The sequence below is a fragment of the Prionailurus viverrinus genome, chromosome D3, assembly GCF_022837055.1.
Source record: "Prionailurus viverrinus isolate Anna chromosome D3, UM_Priviv_1.0, whole genome shotgun sequence".
NCBI classification, from domain to species: domain Eukaryota; kingdom Metazoa; phylum Chordata; class Mammalia; order Carnivora; family Felidae; genus Prionailurus; species Prionailurus viverrinus.
In genome coordinates this window covers 78,327,266-78,350,624 of record NC_062572.1, presented here as the reverse complement: position 1 = coordinate 78,350,624, position 23,359 = coordinate 78,327,266, and the positions used below count along the sequence as shown (strand labels likewise).

The window sequence follows — 23,359 nt, the reverse complement described above, 5'->3', positions numbered from 1 at the left end:
GTCCATCCCAGTGGCTAAATTCGCAATAAGGACAGAACTCAGGGGTTGCTGAGTTACAGACTAAATGCGCACTGCTCAAACTGTCACGTGTAGAGAATGTCCCTTACATCCTAGGTACCAAGTCTACTTTCTACTAGCTGCTAATAATACAGAAACCTCTTTCACAAGTGCTGGGTATAAACTGTATATACTATCAGAATTCAGCCATGCACCCATTCCTGTTAAGAAACCACAGACCAGCGGGACCCCAAAAGCCTGGACAAAGGGAAGGCCCACAGGGGCTCCCCATCAACACCGGGCAGATGAACGGATACACATTTTCGGACTTGTCCACGCGTCTCCAGTGTACTCACAGGAAGAGGGCCAAGGTCATTGGGGTTTAAAGAGGCCTTTGACCGCATATGAACTGGAAATTTCAGGCGTGGATCTTCCTGCAAAAAAAATGGACAAGGCAGAAGACGTTAAGGGTGGTTCTGTGTGTGCACTCACTGGTTCCTCCCCTCCTGGAGCTGTGTGTTCCAAGGCAACCAGGCTGCGCGTGCATGGATCTGCACTCTTGGCTGCATGGGGGAGGGGAGGACCTTTCTTGGTGTAGGGAGGCTGGCTGACCAACTCGCAAGAAAGATTTTACTCTTCTTGTCCTTGGTGAAAGCAGGATGGTGAGAAGACTTAAATAAAAGGTTAAGCACTTTCCCTGAGACCTCGAGCAGGTGAAGAGGAAAAGTCCCCGCAGCGATGTTACCATGGAAACCAGAATGGAGGGCGCCAGTGAACGTGAGGCTCTACTCTGCAGAAGGAATGGGGACAGTGGTTTGAAAATCTCTCGGGTCTTGAGCTCTGTGTGAGGGCAGCCAGCCTTTCCAACGGTGCCTGGGTTTCCTGCTGCCCGCCCTTCTAACTCCTTGATCTAGAGCAGAGAATCTGAATCTGGGCTGACTGTCAAGTCATGTTTTGTCCAGACGTAGATGGCCTCATCACAAAAAGTTTCATATCCCTACTAGAGAACTTTCCTGAGAGTCCTGATCAAACTCTGCAAATTAGACTCCCATTTACGTCCTAATATTCAAAAGTTTGCCAAAGATTTTTCTTAAGGGGTATGGCTCATAAGATACTACAAAGAACCCACGAAAGAGAAATATATGTACCCTGACATCTTGGGTCGTGCTTTCTGACTTAGAAAGAACAGGCAGATGGATCATCTTGCAACTACCCTGCTACGAGCTGGGCACAGGATCTCTGTTGCTTCAGATGAGGAAACTGAGCAAGATGATGAGAGCGTGCCCGAAGGCTCCGACCCAGAGTCTGGGAGCTGCCTCTCACTTACACAGACTCAACGAAAATGCGATGGAACGCTGAGAATTCCTACTTTCAACTCCAAAGATTAGAAAACAAATGATAAGACTCAGAATAGGACATTGTCAACCAGGTAAGCCTGAGATTAAAAACAAAACAAAACACCCAAAAACCGATTTCAATTACATTAAAACCTTTGTTGCTGTCAAAGTACTAAAAGGTTTTTTGCCTCAGCATTTTCCTAAGTCAACAAGAAAATGAAATAATCGGTATAAATCTTGGAAAATAATAAAACTCATTTTGTGACTGATAATGGGTATGAAAATGTTCTAAAAATGGATTATGGGAATGGTCGCACATGATTGTTCGATGGTCTAAAAACCACTTGACTGTGTATTTTAAACAGGTGAACTGTATGACGTGAATTATACCTCAAGCACGCTGTTTAAAAAAAAAATGTCCCAAGTCAACAATATAAACCATTAATATCTGGATTATAACAAAGTTACAGATAGATTTTTTAACTGGCAAAATCTACAAAAAAACAAACCCCAAATCGAAAACTAAAGCCAACCTTTGCTTTCTATTAACTATAGCACACTACTACGAACTGAAGAAGTAAATCATGTTAGCGGTTTATGATGGCTATGGACCCTGAACCTTATAGATATCCTTTTTTAAAGGGGAATCAGGGGCATGAAGCAGGCCCAATATTCCCTTGTGTACTGGGACACATACAGGACAAACGAATACACTAAGAGTTTGGATTTATAAGGTCCAATTAACTGATAATTTGGGTAAATATTTGTGATAGGCTGAAACTTGGAGCTCTAAGCTCCACAAAAGCCACCCGCTCAGGGATAGCTCACAACCACAGGGCCCCCGGCCCCCCCACCCCCCCGCAACCCCCCTAACCATCCCCCAGGCCACTGACTATGCTAGCTTCCGGACACCGCACACAAGACCGGCCGTGCCTTGGAATCACACACACACACACACACACACACACACACACACACACGGTACTGTGAAAGACAATCGGTAAAAAGCTGGTGATTTAAAGCACACACAAACAGAAAGATGAGGCTGAAATGACAGAAAAGTGCCAGGGGATGGGGGCGAGAAGCATGAAGTATAAAACTCAATCTCACAGGTCTGCTGAAATGGCCTTGCATGGAAACCCAGACTTGGTAGAATGGGAGGGTTAGAGGCCCTCGGGGTCACATTATTTCATTGCACCATCACAAGTCAGAATGACGGCAGCAGTCGCTGCCTTCCACCAGGCTCTCAGGGCTAAATCTAGGGGGCACTATTGAGCCCATCCTCCCGGCATGTCCCCTCAACAAGGAGGCAGGCTCCCCAAGGTAATGGGGCAGGTAACAGCAGCCAAGGCCTCGCGAGACTGTGACAACTTTAGGGATGACAGTAAGAATGCTGTTTCAAATGGCAGAAATAAAAACGAAAATAAATGAATAAAATACGCAAACCCCACTGGGTAGTTTCTCCCTGTCCCCAGGCACAGGAAAGCACGTTATTTCACTATTTCACAACTGCTTCCCTCAATACAGTTGGAAGAGTTTTTAAACAGAAGGCAAAGACCATCATTTTAAAAAAGGGACGGGAGGGGCGCCTGGGTGGCTCGGTCGGTTAAGCATCCGACTTCGGCTCAGGTCACGATCTCGCGGTCCGTGAGTTTGAGCCCCGCGTCGGGCTCTGTGCTGACTGCTCAGAGCCTGGAGCCTGTTTCACATTCTGTGTCTCCCTCTCTCTCTGACCCTCCCCCATTCATGCTCTGTCTCTCTCTGTCTCAAAAAGAAATAAACGTTAAAAAAATAAAATAAATAAAAAATAAAAAAATAAAAAAGGGGCGGGGGGGGGTTTTCTAGCAGAATTATTTAGAAACATATAAAATCTGGGGACGCTGGCTGGTTCAAAAACCAGCTGTGGTTTTTTCCTTCCTGGAAGAGGTCAGCAACCATGCCTAAGCTACGCTGAGTCTTATTAGTTTGGACCTGGGTAGAAAACAAACCGGCAACTTCATTAAGGTACATTCTTGCTTGCTACAAAAATAAGCCAACACTTTGTCCTTTAAAGGCAGAGATACACTCTTACATACATGCCTCTGGCTGCTTCCTTAGCAGAAGAATGAACAAGTGAAGTCCTCTCGTAATCTCCCCTCGGGCACTTGGTGGCCTCCCGCATGCATCCCTGGCCCTGCTGACCCAGGTGGAAACAGACTGATGCTCACTGGATGTGGCCTGACTTCATCCTAGACAGACCGCTGGCAGGCTGCCTGCATTCGTTGTGTTTGTGAAGGCTGTGTTTTATAAATAGACTTCAAAGGGAATTGTCCCCTATCGATGCATACAAGGGAAACACTGGCCTGTGTCTTTTCATGTTGCTGGTTAACGCAGGAATCAAGCGCACACAGGCTGACGGGGGCACAAGTGGTATCTTCATTATTCTCAACCTGACCTACCAGTTTCTCTTCCTGTTTCCACTGGAGTGTTCACATGCTACGAATAGCTACGCTGTTCTCTTTAAAAACAAAGCCAACCCCAAACCAACTCCAAACAGATGCTAAGCTGAAAATTATCTTTCCCCTTCCCTCTATCTTTTATCACAATAAACCAGCAATGGGGAGAGTGGCTTCCACACAGAGCATCGTATACAGGCCTCTGTTTGGAGGGGGGCGGGGGGAGGCAGCTGTGTGCCGGGGCGTCTGACTTTAGGGAGAAAGGGTAGTAACTTGCGGAATTCCCAGTTGCTACCTTCAGGGTTTTCTACAGCGACAGCAGCGACAAAATACTGTTCCAACGCATTAAAATTTTAAATCGGTGCCATCAGTCAACACCAAGTATCTTGGGTCGAAGGGGGGCAACTGGAAATTCAAACTGGGTTTCATTCAGCACCGATGCGGGCAATAAATAAAGCCAAGTGCTATTTAAAATAAAAGCTGTCCAGCGGCAGTCACAGTGCAGTTGTGGCGTGAGAGACCGAAAAGGTTAGGAGGCTGGGCTGCTAAGCTAGCTCAAATGACTCAAATCACAGCTTATGCTGGCAAGCCACGGCGGCTCCATACACTAATCCATCTACTGCGACAATATTTACCCCTATTTCTGGAGCTCCCCTGGCTGGCCGAGGGCTGGAAAGCCCAGCGGTGCTGGAGTAGATCACCGGCAGGAAAGCCGAAGGTTCTGTGTCCACGAGGGCAAAGACCTAATACCCAGTCTCTATTGTGTCTATTTGGGCACCAAACAGGTGCCCATTGTTCACTCTCCATGTGCCCCCCCAACCTGTACTATCACCTTCAGGCTAACAGGCAAGTCAAATAAAGCCACATGCTAGCAGAAGGGATCAGGAGCTTACTACATGAATGTCACCAGATCTAAATGACAGATTCCCCTGGCAGGCCACTCCTGTACCTCCAAAGAGGAAGAACTTTTAGAGTGGTTCTCACTAAGGAGTCTTGAGAATGTGTGGGGGCATTTCTGGTCCCCCCCTCCCCCCAACCGGCAGGAGGACGGGGAGGAATAGTGGCTCTCAGGCTTTTCAGTGGCAAGAGCCACAGACGCTAGATGCCCGGCAGTAAAAGGCACGTTCCTGCCCCCAGTGCAGAGAATGTCCTCGTGGAGACATGCTGCCTCACGATCCACTGGATTTTAGAGGGTGAGCCCTCTAGGGACTAAGTTAACATACACTGCGGGCAAAGTGTGAGTGACCATCCAGGTCACTTTGGTTCAGGTGTCTTTCTTAACACAATGTTTACTGTCCTACTGACTCTACTACACTAAGGGTCTTCTCTAGAAATGGGGATTTTAAAGCGTGCGTTCACTGTTAGCCCAAGCTAACAACCACCCAAACTCAACCGACTTTCACATAACGTCAGTTCTAAGCACGGATGACAGAGGTCAGAGTTAAGCTCTGTATCCAGAGAGTGAGAGAGGGATAGGGACAGGAAGGGACAGGGACAGGAAGAGGGCAAACCTCCCGCAGCATCAGAAATAGAAACAACAATACCAAGTTTGGTTTCATCATAGGTCCAGAGATCACATGGTAGAAACAAACCGCTCCCTTCTAAAAGGACTACGTCGGGGCGCCTGGGTGGCGCAGTCGGTTGAGCGTCCGACTTCAGCCAGGTCACGATCTCGCGGTCCGTGAGTTCGAGCCCCGCGTCGGGCTCTGGGCTGATGGCTCGGAGCCTGGAGCCTGTTTCCGATTCTGTGTCTCCCTCTCTCTCTGCCCCTCCCCCGTTCATGCTCTGTCTCTCTCTGTCCCAAAAATAAATAAACGTTTGAAAAAAAAAAAAAAATTTTAAAAGGACTACGTGTGGTGTTAAATAAGGCACCGCGAATTCAGCCGAAGAAATGAAGAAATGACAGAGGCACGGAAAGTTCTACACAGGCACCTCTGATTAATCTCGTCATGCTCGTTAACGCAACACACGGAGTCTTTCTCCTGGGGGATTCAGGGGCATGTGGAAGGGGAACAGGATGAGAACAATCAATTTTGACAAGATGCTCACAAGGAGAGGCCATCAGATTTACAGCCAAACTCCTCAGCGCATCTCTTGACCCATAATTAAAGGACAGAAACGCAGCACAGAAGTGCGAAACACCGACCCGATGAGGACGGTACAAACTTAAAAGGACAAACCAAATGAAGATGATCATGGCCCTAAAAATGCAAAAAGAAACTGATGGAAGAAAAATGATTAGCATGCTTAGAAACAGATTAGGATACCTGATACAGGGACAGCATCGCGAGAAGTGAGGCAGTAACATCAAATCGCTGGCACTGGGGGGCACGACCCTTTTCCCCAACTACGGCAAACTGTCGGGCTCAGTGAGAGATTTCTCTGCGAGAACTACGGACACCGAGGAAGGAAACCCAGGAGTCCATACCAGACCTCGGGAGGAAAACGGAACCAAATAAAAGCAGCAGCCTTACCCACGTTGTAGTCTTTGTGTTATGGTCAATGAAGAAGGGCCGGCCGTTTGGTGCTATCCTCATTTCCCAGCCGGGTGGCAGGAAGCTCTGTGTGACTTTGTGTTGTGGTTTAGGGGAGTTGTAAGGTGATGGCTGTGGGGACTGTGGATTGGAAAGGGTATCTTTCACAGCCCGACGTACGGGTGAATCCTTGGCACCCTAAGGAATAATAACGAGCATTAGAATTCTTACCACGAGCTAGCCCGGAGGGGTCAAAATGTACCTGGGCATCAACGAACGCCTGTCTTTGGAGAGGGATGAGGGAGAAGCTCCAAAAACCTGCTTTGGTCATTCATTTAACTTTGAAACCACTCTAACTTTCAAGTTTTTTTTTTTTTTTTTTTTTGGTTGATTAAACACACAACGTTAAGTACTTATAACCGAGATCCGTGGACAGCTATTCAGCACACACCCAAAATCCTGTTCTCTGTTGAACATGACGGATGGAAGGTTTACAGAGGCTGAAAAAAACGCATGCCCCTGCTCTTAATGAGCTCACAGTCTAATGCGGAATGGGTTGGCAGTTTTCAGAGCACAGAAAGAAAAACCTGGACCAACGGAGACAGCCACCCGGCCTTGCATGGCTGCTACCCGCTGAGAGCCCATTTGGACGAGATCACAGCCACTCCCAGTCATCAGCATCCTAAACCCAGGGGACGGACCCACGGCCATCTCTACGACACAGTCAAGTTCAGAGCTTCCAACATTTGCTCTCCGGCTTCTCTCACTCCGATATTGGTGATGTTAAGGGACGGCACGGACCCCACATACACAGCAGAGAAGCACAAGCAGGTGCCCAGCAATGGTTTAGGGACGCGAATGTGCATCGGAAACACGTATGCCCATACAATGACAGGCCCTACGGTCGAAAGGAAAGAAAATGATCAAAGCAACGGCTATGTTCTCAAACGCAATGTAAAGCATTGGTATTTGAAAGAGTTATTATGCGGTCAAGAGTGAAACACAACAAGAATGGAGCAAGTTCGGAAGAGAGGCGCCCGCTTCCAGCACAAGGGACCGTGGCGGCAGCCGAATGAGAATGGGAATCAGGTGGGAGCCCACGGATGCGGACCAAGGCGAAACAGAGAAGCGTGAAGTAAGGCCGCACGAGAACACCCTGCACCACGGACACAACGGCTGATCAGAGAGGGGACGGGGCTGCAAAACTCAAATCCAAGGGAGGCGAGAAGAGAGAATGAGAAGTCCCGGGGACAGAGCGACCCGGTTAGGCGAGGCAGCCTTCTCACCTCCAGTGGGGCAGATAAGGTTACAGTCGGCGAGCTGAGGCTACGGGGCCGGCGGATCTGAGGCTCGATTAGGTGGTTGTTACTGTTTGTGGCGGATCCGGATGCACCATCTTCTGCGAGCTATTTTGGAGGCAAAAACAAGTTAGCTTCATAGGAGGATCCCCTGTGCATGTGATTGGGAGCGTGGACCCAAACAACAACACAGCCAGCAATAATGAGAGGTCTGGCCTCTTCGGGTGTGGAGGAAACGATTACACGTAATAATGGGGGCAGGGATGGGGAAACACATCCAAAGGAAATAGAAATGAATCACTAGCCCAGCCTAAAAACCAGCCTCAGAAATAAAGGGGGCTGGGAGAGAAGCTATACTGGGATAGGCTCTTACTTTGAAAATATCTTTCCATGTCACAGCTTAAAACTGCATCTAGGGATGGGCTGATCTGAGGACCGAATTCTTCCTCAGGGCGGTATTATGCTTAGAGTTAACACGTTCTCTTTGGGAGGAAAGATTTTCTCAGACACGGGTTCTTTAGAACAACACATTCACATCGGGAACACTGAGCGCATGTACACTTTGGCTCCCGTGGCCTGTGATTTTAAGTTGTAGGACGATCTGCATACCTGCATGATAGGTCGAGTCCAAGTTGTGGTTCGATTGTTATGATTGACATAGTATGTGCGTCCCTTAGCATCTTTTCGTTCTTCCCAGCCTGAAGGTAGGCCCGGCGTGGTATGTGCATAGGCCACTGATGGCTGTTTGTGTAAGAAATCATTATTATTTAATATCTTGCATTTGCTTTCCGATCAGTTTAATAAAGTCATATACACCCAGAGAATTACTTGCTCTAGACCAAGTAAGTTAATTTGACCAAAACATTAGTGTCTGGAAAAAAGGCAACGGATTTCCAAAGGCTTCAAGTCTACTGTGAAATGAACCCCACGCTGCTAGGAGGTCGAAAAATCTTACCTACATCAGTTGTAGAGCCCTGAAGACTGAAACGTCAAGGGTTGTTGTTGCTAATGTGATCGTAAGAGAAATATACAATCTATTTCAGCTACTAAATTTTATTGTCAAACCGCATGTTACCCAGAGGGATCGTCCTGAACATTTTTTCCTCCATATAGTTGCCACGGTGATCTTCTCCTAATTCCTAAACTCTTCATCGGCTTAGAGCCCTTCCTCTATAGCTTTCAGGGGAAAGAATACAGTCTCCTCTCTAGGAGGCCTGTATTTGCACCAGGGCATAGAATCAGGAGGACTGACCAGGACAGCAAGTGGCCAGGTAATGCAGGTTAGAATTCCAGAGGGTCCCCATAACCGAGGCAGCGTCTGCTCCCGTCCTCCCCTACGGCGGGTCTCTCTTTAAAAGGAGAAAAGGGGCTCCTGGCTGGCTCAGTCGGTTAAGTGTCCAACTCTTGGTTTCAGCTCAGGTCATGATCTCATGGTTCGTGAGTTCAAGCCCCACGTCGGGCTGTGTGCTGACAGTGCGGAGCCTGTGTGGGATCCTCTCTCTCCCTCTCTCTCTGCCCCTCTCCTGCTCATGCTGTCTCTGTCTCTCTCAAAAAAATAAACTTTAAAAGGGTGCGTGAAGCACCCATGGATTCTGGGTCTAGAGACATGTCCAGCAACAGAGTGACTGTATTTGGACAGTCCAAGTTAGATTGCAAAAGGACTCCTGAGACACTTTTGTCTGTAGGAAGCAGTCTGAGAAGTGCACTCTGGGTTGGAGACACATCGGAACAACAAGGATGCCTCAGTGACTCCTGGAGGGAGGAGATGGACGTCTGAGGTGAGGAAGTCCTGTGTGTACGGAGGCCACACAGGAGATCTGTAACTGAGAAAGGGGTGCTACCCTGAGGGCGGGGGCTCAGAGACAATAAGCCAATCGTGGCTGCCGAGACTCCTGGGAGAACGTACAAGAAACAAGAGGCCAAGCATCAGGAATAATCTCTTTCATGAGGTGGCAGAAGGAAGCTTCTTCTTTTTGGGAACGGTCTTCCCTAATTAGGATCTTGTGACCTGTAGGTGTTTTGCCAGGGGCATACGGGGGTGAGGAAGTCAATCTCTTAGCCCATCTCTTAGCATACCTCCGCGTGCGCATCCGATCGCTCACGTCCACTACCAACACTGTGCCTTGGCAAAGAGGATGGTCAAAAGCACGCTCAGTGACACTGCCACGTAACCTGGAGACCTCGGTGAATGAGGCTGAATATTCTGCTTCATGAGCTTGATGGCACATTCTAGAGAAAAACTACCTGAGCCACGGAACAGCTGCCTCAGTGTTTATTCCCAAAACGTTATTTACCGAGCAAGGCAAGATTATTTGTAAGAGGACTTTCTGCTAAATCTGTAGTAACTATTTTCTTGGCATTCTTCCAGATTCAGTCCTGAAGGCTCTACAATGGTTCGTTCCAAGACTGTGACCACATGGGTTCTGGATCTAGGTGTGGGGCCACCACAAGAGAGAAAGGGACATCAGCATGCAGACTCGATCCTTCCATGAGTATTGAAGACACATGACTTCACCTACAGCCTTCCCTACCTGAGGCACCAATTCAAAAGAGCTATTTCTACGGCTACTTTTCTCCGGGGCACTACCAAAACTGGACTCCGCTGAACTAAGTTAGAACCCACATTGTAACCTAAGTGGTCAATTCATATTTTTGGCCAAGTATGTGCTACCAATCTAACCTACTGCTGCTTATATGACGACCAAAAATGCTTGGGTTAAACGGGAGACTAAATGGAATCGGTTTTCCTCCTCCCTACTGAGTTAATTTGTGGGAGAGGAAATCAGATAGGCACTCAGAAAGCTCTACTCTGGAAACCATCAGGATAGTGTTAAAGTTAGAGAGTCCCCGGAAAGGATACTTATGAGGAGACTCATAGAAGAACTTGGATGTGCCATGGCTAATCTCAGAACTGAACTCTAAAGCTGCAGAACCTCCAGCACCAGGTTCCTTTCACAGGTCCAGTTAATGGGACTAACCGGTTTCTGGAAACTAAGAGCACAGTGCAGGAGAGAACACTGAATTTGATTAACAGGCTGCCCATTTCACCTTCCACTGAGAATTGAATTGGTGCCCTACAATCTAGTCCCATTTATGTGTGACGATACTATTAAATTCTTTCTTTATAGATTTCCTTCTAAATGACCTGGGAGAACAACTTGCGCCAACAAGTCCACTTGCGACTCACAGCACTGCCCTCGCCACAAGCAGCAGGGGAGGAGGCAGGACTCAGCTCCTCCAGACAGATCATGCAAGAGACCCAGCCCTGGAGCTGAAATCAGACTTCTGTTGTGAGAGAGAGAGAGAGAGTGTGTATGTGTGTGTGTGTGTGTGTGTGTGTGTGTGTGTTCACATGTGCATGCCATATGACCTCAAGAGACAAGTTCATTAATCAAGAGACAAGTTATAAACTGTTAGCTTAATTTAACAATTTCACAGCTTTTCATCTGAAAATACTATTGTGTTTTGGCATTGCCCAATTGCCAGTTAACGATGGCTTCCCAGTGGCTCCATTTATTTCATTAAGACGAAGAACTCAATTATGGATAAACTGTAAAAATTTCAATATGCTTTTAAAGATGGCCAACAGTTTCGTACGATCACAGACTCTCCAAGATTTGCTCAAACCCTGCTATACCGTTACCTCAGTGTATTTTTAGGTACGTTATATACAGAAAAGTCCAGAAGGACTGTGCTATCCCCCTCCTTTTATCTCAGGGAGGGTTCCTGCTTGGCCAGCTGGAAAGGGACACTGGTGTGTATCATTTGTGTATATACGCCAGTGTGTATTCATAAACCAAAGGGCTGTAGTTCCACAGGTGAGGATCAGGGCTTGTTCATTAATGCACTTGCTCATAAAAGCACTACCATGGAAAAAGAGGTACGGTTAACACAACACGGTGCATTGTGCCCAAAGGGTGGGGCGTGGGGGTGGGGCTGAATGTTCACTAACAGGGGAAGATTATATAAATTGAGGTGCATTCACATAACTGGATATTATTCAATTATTACCATGTCCCAGAGGAAGGACTGTAAGTGACAAATATCAAGTTGCTAACTGATGTGTGTACAAGATCCCAGTTGTGTGTGTGCATGCACGAGGAGAGGGTGTGTAAAAGGGGGAAAAACTCGGTAAGAGAAGGAACTGGAAAAGATACTTTCAAGCCTGTCTCGATTTCTAATAGCCATCAAATAAGTTGGTTTATTGCAGCCGAATGATCACCAGATACGTGGGAGGCATGAGGGTGGGTACAACACTTGGGAATGACTACCACTCAAGCCCTTAAAAATAAACAAATCCGAACTCCTATTTTTAATTCACTGCTGGATGAGGGGGAGGGCACAGGCAGGAAGAACACAGCAGTGGCAGGGGCCACAGGACCTCATTCAGATGGATCACTCTGCCCTGCCAGGTACCTCTCACCATGGAGCCCAGTGCTCTCATAATTCGGTGCATCCTGCCACTTAATATCCTCAGCTATCACAACAGTCCAACACTAATGGCAGATCCCATGGCCCATAAAATGCAAAAATGGATGGTAGAAAATGCTCATGAGCCCTGGATTCTATTAAAATTACTTAATGAAACAGTTCTGTCCACCTGGCAGCAATTCTGCTGGAGGCTGAGCCTGGCCACCTAGCACATGACTTTCACATAAATCACAAGCTCGCTAGCTTCCACTGGGCTTGGTTTTGCTGACTGCCCATTTGATTTTCCTGTGTGCAGTGCTGAGCGTTACATTCTAACAATATAACTAAGTTGGTCTTTTAAGTCCACATCCTGCAGAAAACCAGCAGTTGTGTACGTATTTAAAGGTATTCTCGGGCGCCTGGGTGGCTCAGTCACTTGAGTGTCCGACTTCAGCTCAGGTCATGATCTCAAGGTCTGGGAGTTCGAGCCCCGTGTCGGGCTCTGTGCTGACAACTCAGAGCCTGGAGCCTGCTTCGGATTCTGTGTGTCCCTCTCTCTCTGCCCCTCCCCTGCTCATCCTCTGCCTCTCTCTCTGTCAAAAATCAATAAACATTAAAAAAAAATTTTTTTAAAGGTATTCTCAAGTAATAAGCAGTTATAACCAACCTAACAAGGGCGACACAATTAGGAAAATTCTCCCAAGAGTCACAGTAGCTCAAAGCATAAACTATAAGCTAGCCTGTTGTCTGGGATCATGCAAAAAACAGGCAATTAAAATTCACAGTCCTGTTCAAGTTACCCATAAACATCAATACTAAAAATTATTTAAAATAATGAGCAAGAGTAACAGATACTTGGCTTAGAGAAACTAAATTTTAAATTTCTTCCTTATATTCCCTCTTCTCTCTCCCCCTGAATTATACGAATCCTCGCTCACTCCTGTGAATAGAGCTCCTTATAGCAGAGCAAGATTCATGCTCACCATACACAAATCTAACCCAGGGTTTAAAATCTGGTACGGGGAGCGGACGGGAGAGGTTGGCTGTGCGCACATCTGGGAATCCACAGGGACAACGGCATGTAGTTCCTGTGGCTTCCCTATTCTCTTCCAACCAAATTATCTTACTCAGGCATTCTAACAAATCAGAAAAGCTTACCAGAAGTACAAACACTCAAGACAGAGATACATTCTGGTACATGTGCTGCCGAAACGAGCATGGCAGAAACACATTCCAAACGGTCAAATTAAATGCACTTAATCGAACCTTGACAGTATTCCTAACAAAACGACAGGGGACTAAAGATCGTCTCACCCAGTACCTCTGAACTATGTGAAAGTGAATTTCACACGTATAGCTCCGTGGCACAAAGAAGCTGATCTTACCCAAGAAAGAAAAAAGAGTACCTTCACCATTGTGCACAATGTTAAAAACCAACGCACGGTTTTGTCATGAATGTCTGATCAAGGGTATCATTACCGTTGGCTCCTCACCACCTGTGACAGTTGATGAACGCGCTCTCCTAGCTGGGGCACTTGGCTGTTGAATGACAATTTACATCAGTGAAATGCACTTAGGGAGACCACCCACTGCTTACTGAATCAGGAATCACTGGTGATGCAGCCAGTAAGGCAGGTGATGTGGATCTGAATCCCTGAAATCCACCCTATTCAAATAAAGCTGAGCAACCACTCACTGATGACCAGAAGAAAAAGAGAAACGCAATCGCCTTCCCACCCAGAGAAGGCTCCGCCTGCAACATGATTCGGGTAAACAATGAACTGACAACCTCAGAAACGTGAGATGTATTATTCGAAAAAAATTGAAAACCACCATGGTTTTGCCCCTACTGTTAAATAACTAGCGGATTCTGAAATCTGCCAAACTCATAATTTGAATAAGAGGCCACTGGTGATCAGTGAGTTTATAGCTTTACAGGGTACGAGGAAAGAGGGAGGAATCAGTAGTTTCCCGGAAAGTGAGCTTTTTGGGCAAATAAAATTGAAACTGATTTTGAAAAGGAGAGAAAGTGCCATTAATTCATCAAGGAAAGTCACGGAATCATCAGATTGAGGAGGATCCCCTCTCCAAGGACATCACAGCTGATTATTCTGGTTTTGGGGGACGCCTGTACTAAAACCATCCCAGAAAGCGTGTGCTTGTCAAGCTTCTGATCAACCAGCCCATTCTACGTGCATCACAAACTGAGTCTGCCGTGTTGATTACTCACTTAACCAGTGTACTCATGAATCTGTTCTGTTACCATTAAAGACTAAAACCCAGGCAACAATACCCTTTGTAGTAAAAATGTACACGACAGGGTAGATACCATGACTGCAAAAACTCTAAGTACGATCTTTTTTCCCTTTAATTTCATAGAAAAGTATTAATGCCAAAAAAATAATCAAGGATTTGTATTACTAAAAAAAAACAAAAAACAAAAAACAAAAACAAAAACAAAAACCCACCCTGGATAAGGTCAGACAAGTTGAACATACTAAAACCACAAAACATTTTCTCCTCCAAAAGGAGAAATAGATTTACAAAAAAAATTGTAACGTAAACATCAAATGTCTCTCGAGGCAGTCCTGGTCTGCCTTCCAATTTGCACGTTCATTTTTATTTTTGTCCCATATTGGGAAACACAGGACATCCTTCCGTATATGATGCTAGTTCTAAACACTGCAGTAGAGGGGGGAGCAGACTGTAGCCAGTTCAGTAGTCAGCAGAGCTGCGTTTAACAGAGAAAAGTACAGGCGCTTTGTGGGTTAAGAGCTGAGGCCATTAGTGATGAGAAAAACCACGCCCTGCAAACCGGGAAGAGTTCTTCCTGTTCCAAGGGATTCCTGTGCGACTGGAGCACAGTGCTGGGAACTCAGTAAGTTTAAAAAAAAAAACAAAAAAACCACAACGAATTATTAATACGCTTTTGATTAAGTAGTAAGCACATCAGAAGTGGTGTTAATTTGGGTGGAAAAGCAAAGCAATGAAGTTTTCAGCCTTTCAGAGACTAATACAGCTCTTTGTATTCGGAATCCACTCTCCTTGGGCAATTTGCTAGGAAATCATCCGGTCTCTCGTTTGCACAGAGAACCGATTTACACAGGAAAAACTCTTCCTCGGTAGCCCAGATGATTTCAAACACAAGCCCCAAGGGCCAACCGGATGGCTGGCAAGGGGCGTGGGTTACCGGTGGTAGATGAGCTTGCTCGGCAACGGTGTCCGTCACGCTGCAGGACCGCAACCTTGAGGACGGTTCTCTTTGCTGAAGGGGGGAAAGGACACGAAGCATCGTGAAAACACAGGCCCAGAAACAAGTTTCGTTGGTTTAAAAACTAAGTCACGCAAGCCTATTGAGTGTTCTTTCATGTGAGAAGATGATTTGGTGAGACACCGTCTCTTCTGGGCCGTGAGAGTAATCCCTCAAGCAGTCGGGTGGGTAATCTTATGTGTCATTACGAGTGTTTGCAGCAGACAGAAATTCTGACTGGTCCTTAGGAGGAAGTTAACAGCAAAAGTAGGAAAAAGAGGCCAAAACAGGACAGGGGACTCAAAAGGCCAGGGTAACACTCTACTGCTTCTTTAAGAAATGGCAGTAAGGGTGTCCGGGTGGCTCAGTCGGTTAAGCACCCGACTTCGGCTCAGGTCGTGATCTCACAGTTTGTGGGTTCAAGCCCCGTGTCACGCTCTTGTGCTGACAGCTCAGAGCCTGGAGACTACTTTGGATTCTGTGTCTCCCTCTCTCTCTGCCCTTTCCCTGCTCACGCACTCTCTGTCTCTCAAAAATAAATAAACATTAAAAAAAATTTTTTTTAATAAAAAAAAGGGGGGGGGGCGCCTGGGTGGCTCGGTCGTTTAAGGTTCTGACTTTGGCCTGGGTCACGATCTCACGATTCGTGAGTTCGAGCCCTGCGTGGGGCTTGGTGCTGACAGCTCGGAGCCTGAAGCCTGTTTCCAGATTGTGTGTCTCCCTCTCTCTCTGCCCCTCCCCTGCTCATGCTTTCTCTCTGTCTCTCAAAAATAAATAGATGTTTTAAAAAAAATTGGCACTATGGGGGCGCCTGGGTGGTGCAGTCGGTTGAGCGTCCGACTTCGGCCGGGTCACGATCTCACGGTCCGTGAGTTCGAGCCCCACGTCGGGCTCTGGGCTGATGGCTCAGAGCCTGGAGCCTGTTTCGGATTCTGTGTCTCCCTCTCTCTCTGATCCTCCCCCGTTCATGCTCTGTCTCTCTCTGTCCCAAAAATAAAATAAAACGTTGAAAAAAAAAAATTGGCACTAGAGGGGTGCCTGGGTGGCTCAGTTGGTTAAGCACCCTGCTTTGGCTCAGGTCATGACCTCATGGCTCGTGGACTGGAGCCCTGCATCGAGCTCTCTTCTGTCAGTGTGGAGCCTACTTTGGATCCTCTGTCCCCTTCGGTCTCTGCCCCGACTCTGCTCATGCTTTCTCTCTCTCTCAAAAATAAACATGAAAAGGGGCGCCTGGGTGGCTCAGCCGGTTAAACATCCAACTTCAGCTCAGGTCATGGTCTCGTGGTCCGTGAGTTCGAGCCCCGCGTCGGGCTCTGTGCTGACAGCTCAGAGCCTGGAGCCTGCTTCGGATTCTGTGTCTCCCTCTCTATCTGCCCCTCCCCTGCTCATGTGCTCTGTCTCCAAAATAAATAAAAACAAAAAATAAATAAATAAAACAGTAAAAAAAAAAAATGGCAACAGGAAGCTAGCAGTCTTGTGTTTTGCTCTGGGATGCAACGTTGGGGCAAACTCCAGTGTGATGTGAACAGAGGAAAAAGTACTGACATAGATGGTTCTTAAACACTACTATTGACAAAGGATCAGCTGGAATCTAAGGCCAAAAAACTCAAATATGGTCTTGTGCTACTTCCGAAGGGTCAGTTACAATTTTAGCTTCTGAATCGAGTTGAAGTCGTACAGAACAGGAATGAGGGAAAATAGTGAGGTTCCTCTAAAACATCTAGTGTGTGATGTACAGTGTTCCTCTCACTCGTTTGTATTCATCTTTTTAGAAAAACAGCCAAGAGACCCAATCATAGAATGGCAGTGGGTTACACACACAAAGGCCAAGTATCTAAGTGGCAGCAGATTCGTCCACGGGATAAGTACGTAGGTACTCGTTTTTAATACTTCAGTACTCACTTCAATGGTAAGCAAAAGGGGGTAAGGTCAAAGAAAGACTCTGTGACAGCGACGGGGGCCTATTCAGGCCCTTCCACAATGGTTAGGTTAGCACGAAGGATTCCTTCTTTAGTAAAAGTTCATGCTACTGTCCTTGAATATAGAGCGATCCTGACAAGCGAAACTGAAAAGGAGTCTCGTGTTCTCTTTCCAAGACATTCTCACTGAACAGCTGAATCAGGCTCAACACCATCTTAAAATAATACGGACTCTTACACTTGGATCTTAAAGATATTTGGGGCAAGTTCAGTGATTACATGCAGGTGGTCCCTATACAAAAAACTAGAGATGCTAACTTAATACTCATGCTGAAGAAAATGAGGAGTTTTTACTTGGTAGGCTACAGGTGTACATCTGCTTAGGTTCCTGCACTGCTTACGACATTCCACAGGTTTTCAATACACGGCTTCATTGCTTATGTTGTTTCCACAGCGACAGTTTTCACCAACTCAAATATCCCACATATAACATTTTTCCCTGCCCTTTTAGTATTAGGTTTTCATTTCAGTGGTCTTTCTCTTTCTGCAGAACACTTACAAAATTTTAATATAAAACCACATTAACTGAGTAATCACTGCGACTCCTATAATACGGGCCCATGGTAAAAACACCATAACGGACAGAGTTAACAATCTTGTGAGCGCTTACTTGCTTTTACATCAGATGTAGTCCTCTTATCCGTGCACATCCCATACGGTTGTAATAATCACTATTTTTCTAGGATGCCATTTTCAGTGCAGTGACCATTTACTGTTCTACATCTTTAAGTTCAATTTCTCGAGAAACATGGAGAGTTGCATTTGTTCTCAACTCTGTTCACAGGCAGGTATTTTTCTATGGACTTTTCATGCCCTTCCACGATGTGTTATCAGACATGGAGGTCTTCATGCTCATTGTGCTGCTTCTCACTGGGGCTTAGCCCTATCTGAAGTTTCTAGAAAGAGGCTCCCTGATGGTTAAGAACCCAAGTTCAAATGTTATCCTGAGGTCCGTGCCTCAGCTGCATAAGCTTTCTTAAGGATTCGTACTCTGGGACTTAGCGGATGTCTTCCGTCTCCCATCCTAACTCTGTCTTGGATGGGTCCCTTAAACTTCATCTGCGAAGTGAGAATGATAAAGTGGGCAGCTGGGTACTTAAGAGGACTAATTAAGAGGCCCGATGTCTCCCAGGCCCCCCTGTGAAATAACCACCTTTGTGATGGAGGCACTATTTACGAGCCTCTGGCTGGGCAAAGAAATTCAAGGTTAAAGGTGATAATAACAGAAATGGACTCCTCTCGAGTTCTTTACAAATCAAGAAAGATTCTCACCTGCTTGGACTAATTCTGTCCCCTGAGGAAGGGGGAACTTTGGAAAATGTCAGAGTTCTCTGGGAGCTGGAAGGACCTTGGTCATTATTCGCATACAAGAGTCTCTTAAACCGACAAGAAGTGATAAAATATTTGCTCAACTTCTCATTCAAACAAGACCATTACTTACGATCAAAGAACCAAACTGCTCCCCATTGGAGTCTGGAGTGATCTGAAGCCTTCTGCTCAGCTCCTCAGACAGCTCCTGAGGGCTGGTCCGGGACACTGGAGAGGACGGCGGAGGGGGCAGTGACAGACTGAGGGAGTCTCCAGTGATGTTCACTTCCTCGGAAATGGTCTCCCAAGGCTATCAAGGAACAAGATGCTGGGGTAAGTGGTAGGAGGGTGGGATCCTCTCGTCACCTTGCCAACAACCACCACCACCGTGATAACTATAATTAACATTTACTGAGCATTTAAGGCGCCCACAATCTTCCAATAACCCTGAGGAACATGTGACTACTACCCTAATTGACAGGTGAGGAAACCGAGGCACAGAGAGTCACCTGTCAAAGAGAACAGAGCTAGGAAGTGGCAGGGTCAGGAGTTGATCCAAGGGAGCCTGGTTCTAGGGGCTGCGGTCTTAACCCCTTTAAAACACCACCTCTCTGAGTGGTGACTGACTTCTAGTACTGGTTACTACTCGGGTGGGTTAAAAATGTTCTCAGAAGTTCATGGATGATTTCCATGAATTTTCTTTTACTGTAAGTGCTGAGGAATCACTGTAAGAGCAGCAGGGATGCTATAAGCTGTAATTAAACAGTGGCATTAAGTAACTTTTAGTGAACTCATCATGGAATCATTGATTTTGCTCTTCCAGTGCTGATCACTGCAATATTTTTATGAATGATCTTCATAAGACACTGTCTAAACAGAATGGATTTCTACTAAGTAAACACAGTTGTTAAGACTGCACAGAAGTAATTGTTCAACAACTGGTAACTGCTAATTTGTTGTTCAATTCATAATTCCCCCCACCCCATAATTTACCATAAACATTTAAGGGGAAAATAGTAACGTTTCTAAATTCACCCAAATTCCTATTTTCCTGGCAATAAATCTCTTTCACGATGTCAAAACTCCTTAGTAGAAGTATGTGGTACCCAAACGAGGTACAGGGCTCATTTAATTGCTCACGTATGACAACCACATTGCCACTCACTAAGATACAGTTGGACTCTGGGGGCAGGTAAATAATAAGGTGAAAAAAAAAATATATATATATATATTTTTTTAACGTTTATTTATTCTCGAGACAGAGAGAGACAGAGCATGAATCGGGGAGCATCAGTGAGAGAGGGAGACACAGAATCCGAAACAGGCTCCAGGCTCTCAGCCCAGAGCCCGACGTGGGGCTCGAACTCACGGACCCACGGACCGCGAGATCGCGACCCGAGCCGAAGTCGGACGCCGAACCGACTGAGCCACCCAGGCGCCCCCGTAAGGTGAAAATATCTTCAGATTTCCAATGTGTTCTAGAAATAACGTCAGTCCCTTCTGTAACATACGGGTACACGTATTCGTCAAACTTGACTTTTCCATGCACTTCCTAAATTGGTATCCCAACGGTCGTCAGTTAGCTGTGAGGCCACCATCTTGAATTTTTAGACGGCATTTACCGTGAGGAAGCATCAGGACACAGAACCCACGTGGAGCCCACGGGAAGGAGGAGCTGCGGCGGGCGGAGGGTGCGTGGGGACGTCTTACCTCTGGGCCGTCTCCGCCCTCGCTGGGCTCCGGCTCCAGGTCCTCACTGATGTGTCTGCGCGAGCGGAAGCGTCGGTGCGCGGCCTCCTGGTTGATCTGCCTGATGTTGCTGTCCGACTCAGAGGCCACATCCCTGGGAGCATGGGGCGAGGGGGAGAGAGAGAGACGGGACAGCCGGTGTGGGTATCTGGCGCCTTCCGCCACAGTCCCGCGCTCGCCAGAGGCCTCCCACCCACTAAAACGCGGCCGCCGTCGCGTCCGACACGGACCACTCGCTGGCCGTTACGTGTGGGAATTCGCCCAACGCGAACTGGTTGGAGGATAGTTCTGGGTTCATCTCAGTCAAGGAGACAGCGCGTTTAAATGCATCAGTCACAACGTTTTGAGTATTTCAGGCAAATAGCACAAAATGTACTTTGGTGTTTAAGAAATCACAGCCCTCTGGGGCGCCCGGGGGGCTCAGTCGGTAAGAGTCTGACTTCGGCTCAGGTCATGATCTCACGGTTCATGGGTTCAAGCCTCACGTCAGGCTCTGGGCTGACAGCTCAGAGCCTGAAGCCTTCTTCAGATTCTGCGTGTCCCTCTTTTTCTGCCCCTTCCCTGCTCGCTCGCTCTCAAAAAAAAAAAAAAAAAAAGAAGAAAGAAATCGCAGCCCTCCATCTTTTTGCTCTAGTAAGAAGGCAGGCTTCTCAAAGGACAGGTGACTGACTTGGGGCCAGTCAGTGGTGGCCCCTCTAGGAGTCTAGCAATGACGAGGCAGCAACTTTAGGTTGGTAACGATTGGCCAAGGAGCAGAAAATAGTACAAACTCAAAGCCGGGATCTGGAGAGAAGTGCTCCTGACCCAACATGAATTTTTTAAGGTGAGTTTTTTTTTAGCTGTGCAGATCTCATTTTGACAGAATCTCAGGATCATTCAGGATGACATTGTATTTCTCCCTATTAAACCACTGTAAAAAATTCACTCAGACATCAAGTGATCATTTCCCAAATCAAGTGGGATGTGAAGAACACAGCAACTTTTGTGTGTGTGTGTGTGTGTGATGTATCTCTCTTAATTCAGGATCTGAAAACATCAATTCAATCTTGAAAACTGCTAGAGTAAATTACAGGCAATCATCCTTTGGGAGAAATACTACTTGCCGGCTTTTAGAGTCGAAGTTTAAATGTCAAAATGTTTTGCGAAGAAAAATCAGACTCTTTCAATAAGACACCATATTCGGTTAACAGAAATGATGCTGCAAGTTAACATTTCAAAATATTTGAAAACGTTATTTCAGACTAATCAAAACATAGTATTAATCAAGGGCCCTCCTTATAGATTCTTCCTATAAAACATGGGTTTTTAAAAAAAATTTTTTTTTAATGTTTTTATTTATTTTTGAGACAGAGAGAGACAGAGCATGAACAGGGAAGGGGCAGAGAGAGAGGGAGGCACAGAATCGGAAGCAGGCTCCAGGCTCTGAGCCATCAGCACAGAGACCGACTCGGGGTTCGAACTCACAGACTGTGAGATCATGACCTGAGCCGAAGTCGGACGCTCAACCGGCTGAGCCACCCCGGCGCCCCTAAAACACGGGTTTTAAAACATTCTAATCTCTCAAACTTCTGCTACACTCCAACAGAAAGCCTGCTGGCCCCCGTAATAGTGAATAGTTTGTGACTAGCAGCATTGTGTGCAAATAAATAGGGTAGTCTTTACTGCCCCTTTCTGAGACAGTTTGAATATTTCCAACAAACACCTTGACATTTTTAACTTCCGGTAAACGCAGGTTAGCTTCCATGTAATCCACATTAGAATGATAACTACTTCTTAAAATCTGAGTCAGCGAAGTTTTGCTATTATCTGTGTACCTAATACATAAACTTTGGAACTCTCACAGAAATAACAATCTTGCGTATTTTCTAATTTCATTAAACTATAACTAGACTAAAAAATAGTACCTTGAGATACGTTCAGAGAAACTGACAAAACTATGGCTATAGAGAAAACGATTAACACTAAGGGGCACAGAAGGATACTGATCCTTTTCTGAAACCACCGGAACAAAATGATAGAAACTGACACTTTGTCGGACAGGTGAGAGAATGGAATGTCGCATTTGTGATTTTGTGTTGCCACAGGTCTTTTTTGTCGTTGTTAATTTTTTTTAAGTTTGTTTATTTTTGAGAGAGAGAGAGAGAGTACGCGAGAGCGGGGGAGGGGCAGAAAGAAAGGGAGACACAGAAGCCGAAGTAGGTTCCAGGCTCTGAGCTGTCGGCCCAGAGCCCGAGGTGGGGCTCGAACCCACGAACTGTGAGATCATGACCTGAGCGGAAGTCGGATGCTCAACCGACCGAGCCACCCGGGTGCCCCGCCACAGGTCATTTTTATAGGACATTCAATTCTTCAGCACACAACGATTAAGAAAAGTTAAGTTATTACAGAACAGAGAAATAGTTAGGAGGAAAATGACCAGAATGAAATTCTTTATGAAATACGTAAAATATTTTAGTAGTGTCTAAGAAGGCCAAGGAAACGACATCATCCTTTCCCTTTTTATTAAGGATGGAAGCAATTTCCCTTCCTAATGACTGGCCTTAAAATATTTTATATACATCTATGAAAGACTTCCATCAGAATTTTAAATCTTCACTTGAAATATCATACATTCAGTTAGCATTTATTCAGTCAACGCTGAGTGACTAATGTTTGCATGCTGTGTGCCAGGGCCTAATACATACTTGAAGTGTTCCAGGGACTTCCGAAAGGTTAAGGGGAAATCAGGTTTTATTATTACCACGTCTGCATTTTGTATCCCTTAGAAGTATATAAAATTCCTTATTCTGGAAGGACTTACTTTAAAATGTGGGGGAGGGACGTTTAAAATCAATTATGCAAATCTCCCTTATCCCACATGCTCATATAATTAGTAATCAGTGTGAACCAGACACAACTAAATAGCATAGAGAGGTTACCTCTGATTTTGAAATTCCAACCCTGGGCTTTTATGGTCTTCACTGATGAAGTGAAAATAGTCACACAAGGGAGGCCTGCATGTCATTAAGCAACTGAATGAGCTGAAACTAGAAACAGTCACTAATGGGAAGATGAACATTTAAAAATATTTCTGAGCTGACAGATTAAAGTAGAAAATTATTTTATTGGGGGCAAGAAAATAT

The 23,359-nt window shown here is 46.0% G+C and overlaps 1 protein-coding gene across 10 annotated transcripts in view; it reads right to left on the bottom strand.

Moving 5' to 3' along the window:
- Positions 1 to 23,359, bottom strand: part of NEDD4L (NEDD4 like E3 ubiquitin protein ligase) — a 341,323-nt gene that overhangs the window by 42,046 nt on the left and 275,918 nt on the right. For 7 of the 10 annotated variants that reach the window (XM_047827471.1, XM_047827477.1, XM_047827481.1 and 4 more), the window contains 8 exons: positions 20,199 to 20,331; positions 18,622 to 18,798; positions 15,142 to 15,216; positions 13,431 to 13,490; positions 8,151 to 8,282; positions 7,530 to 7,649; positions 6,244 to 6,441; positions 354 to 431 (listed from right to left, as the gene is read on the bottom strand). In XM_047827471.1, coding sequence (XP_047683427.1) covers positions 354 to 431; positions 6,244 to 6,441; positions 7,530 to 7,649; positions 8,151 to 8,282; positions 13,431 to 13,490; positions 15,142 to 15,216; positions 18,622 to 18,798; positions 20,199 to 20,331 — 973 coding nt within the window. The remainder of the gene's footprint in view (positions 1 to 353; positions 432 to 6,243; positions 6,442 to 7,529; positions 7,650 to 8,150; positions 8,283 to 13,430; positions 13,491 to 15,141; positions 15,217 to 18,621; positions 18,799 to 20,198; positions 20,332 to 23,359) is intronic. The other 3 variants (XM_047827472.1, XM_047827475.1, XM_047827476.1) reach the window with 3 other exon arrangements.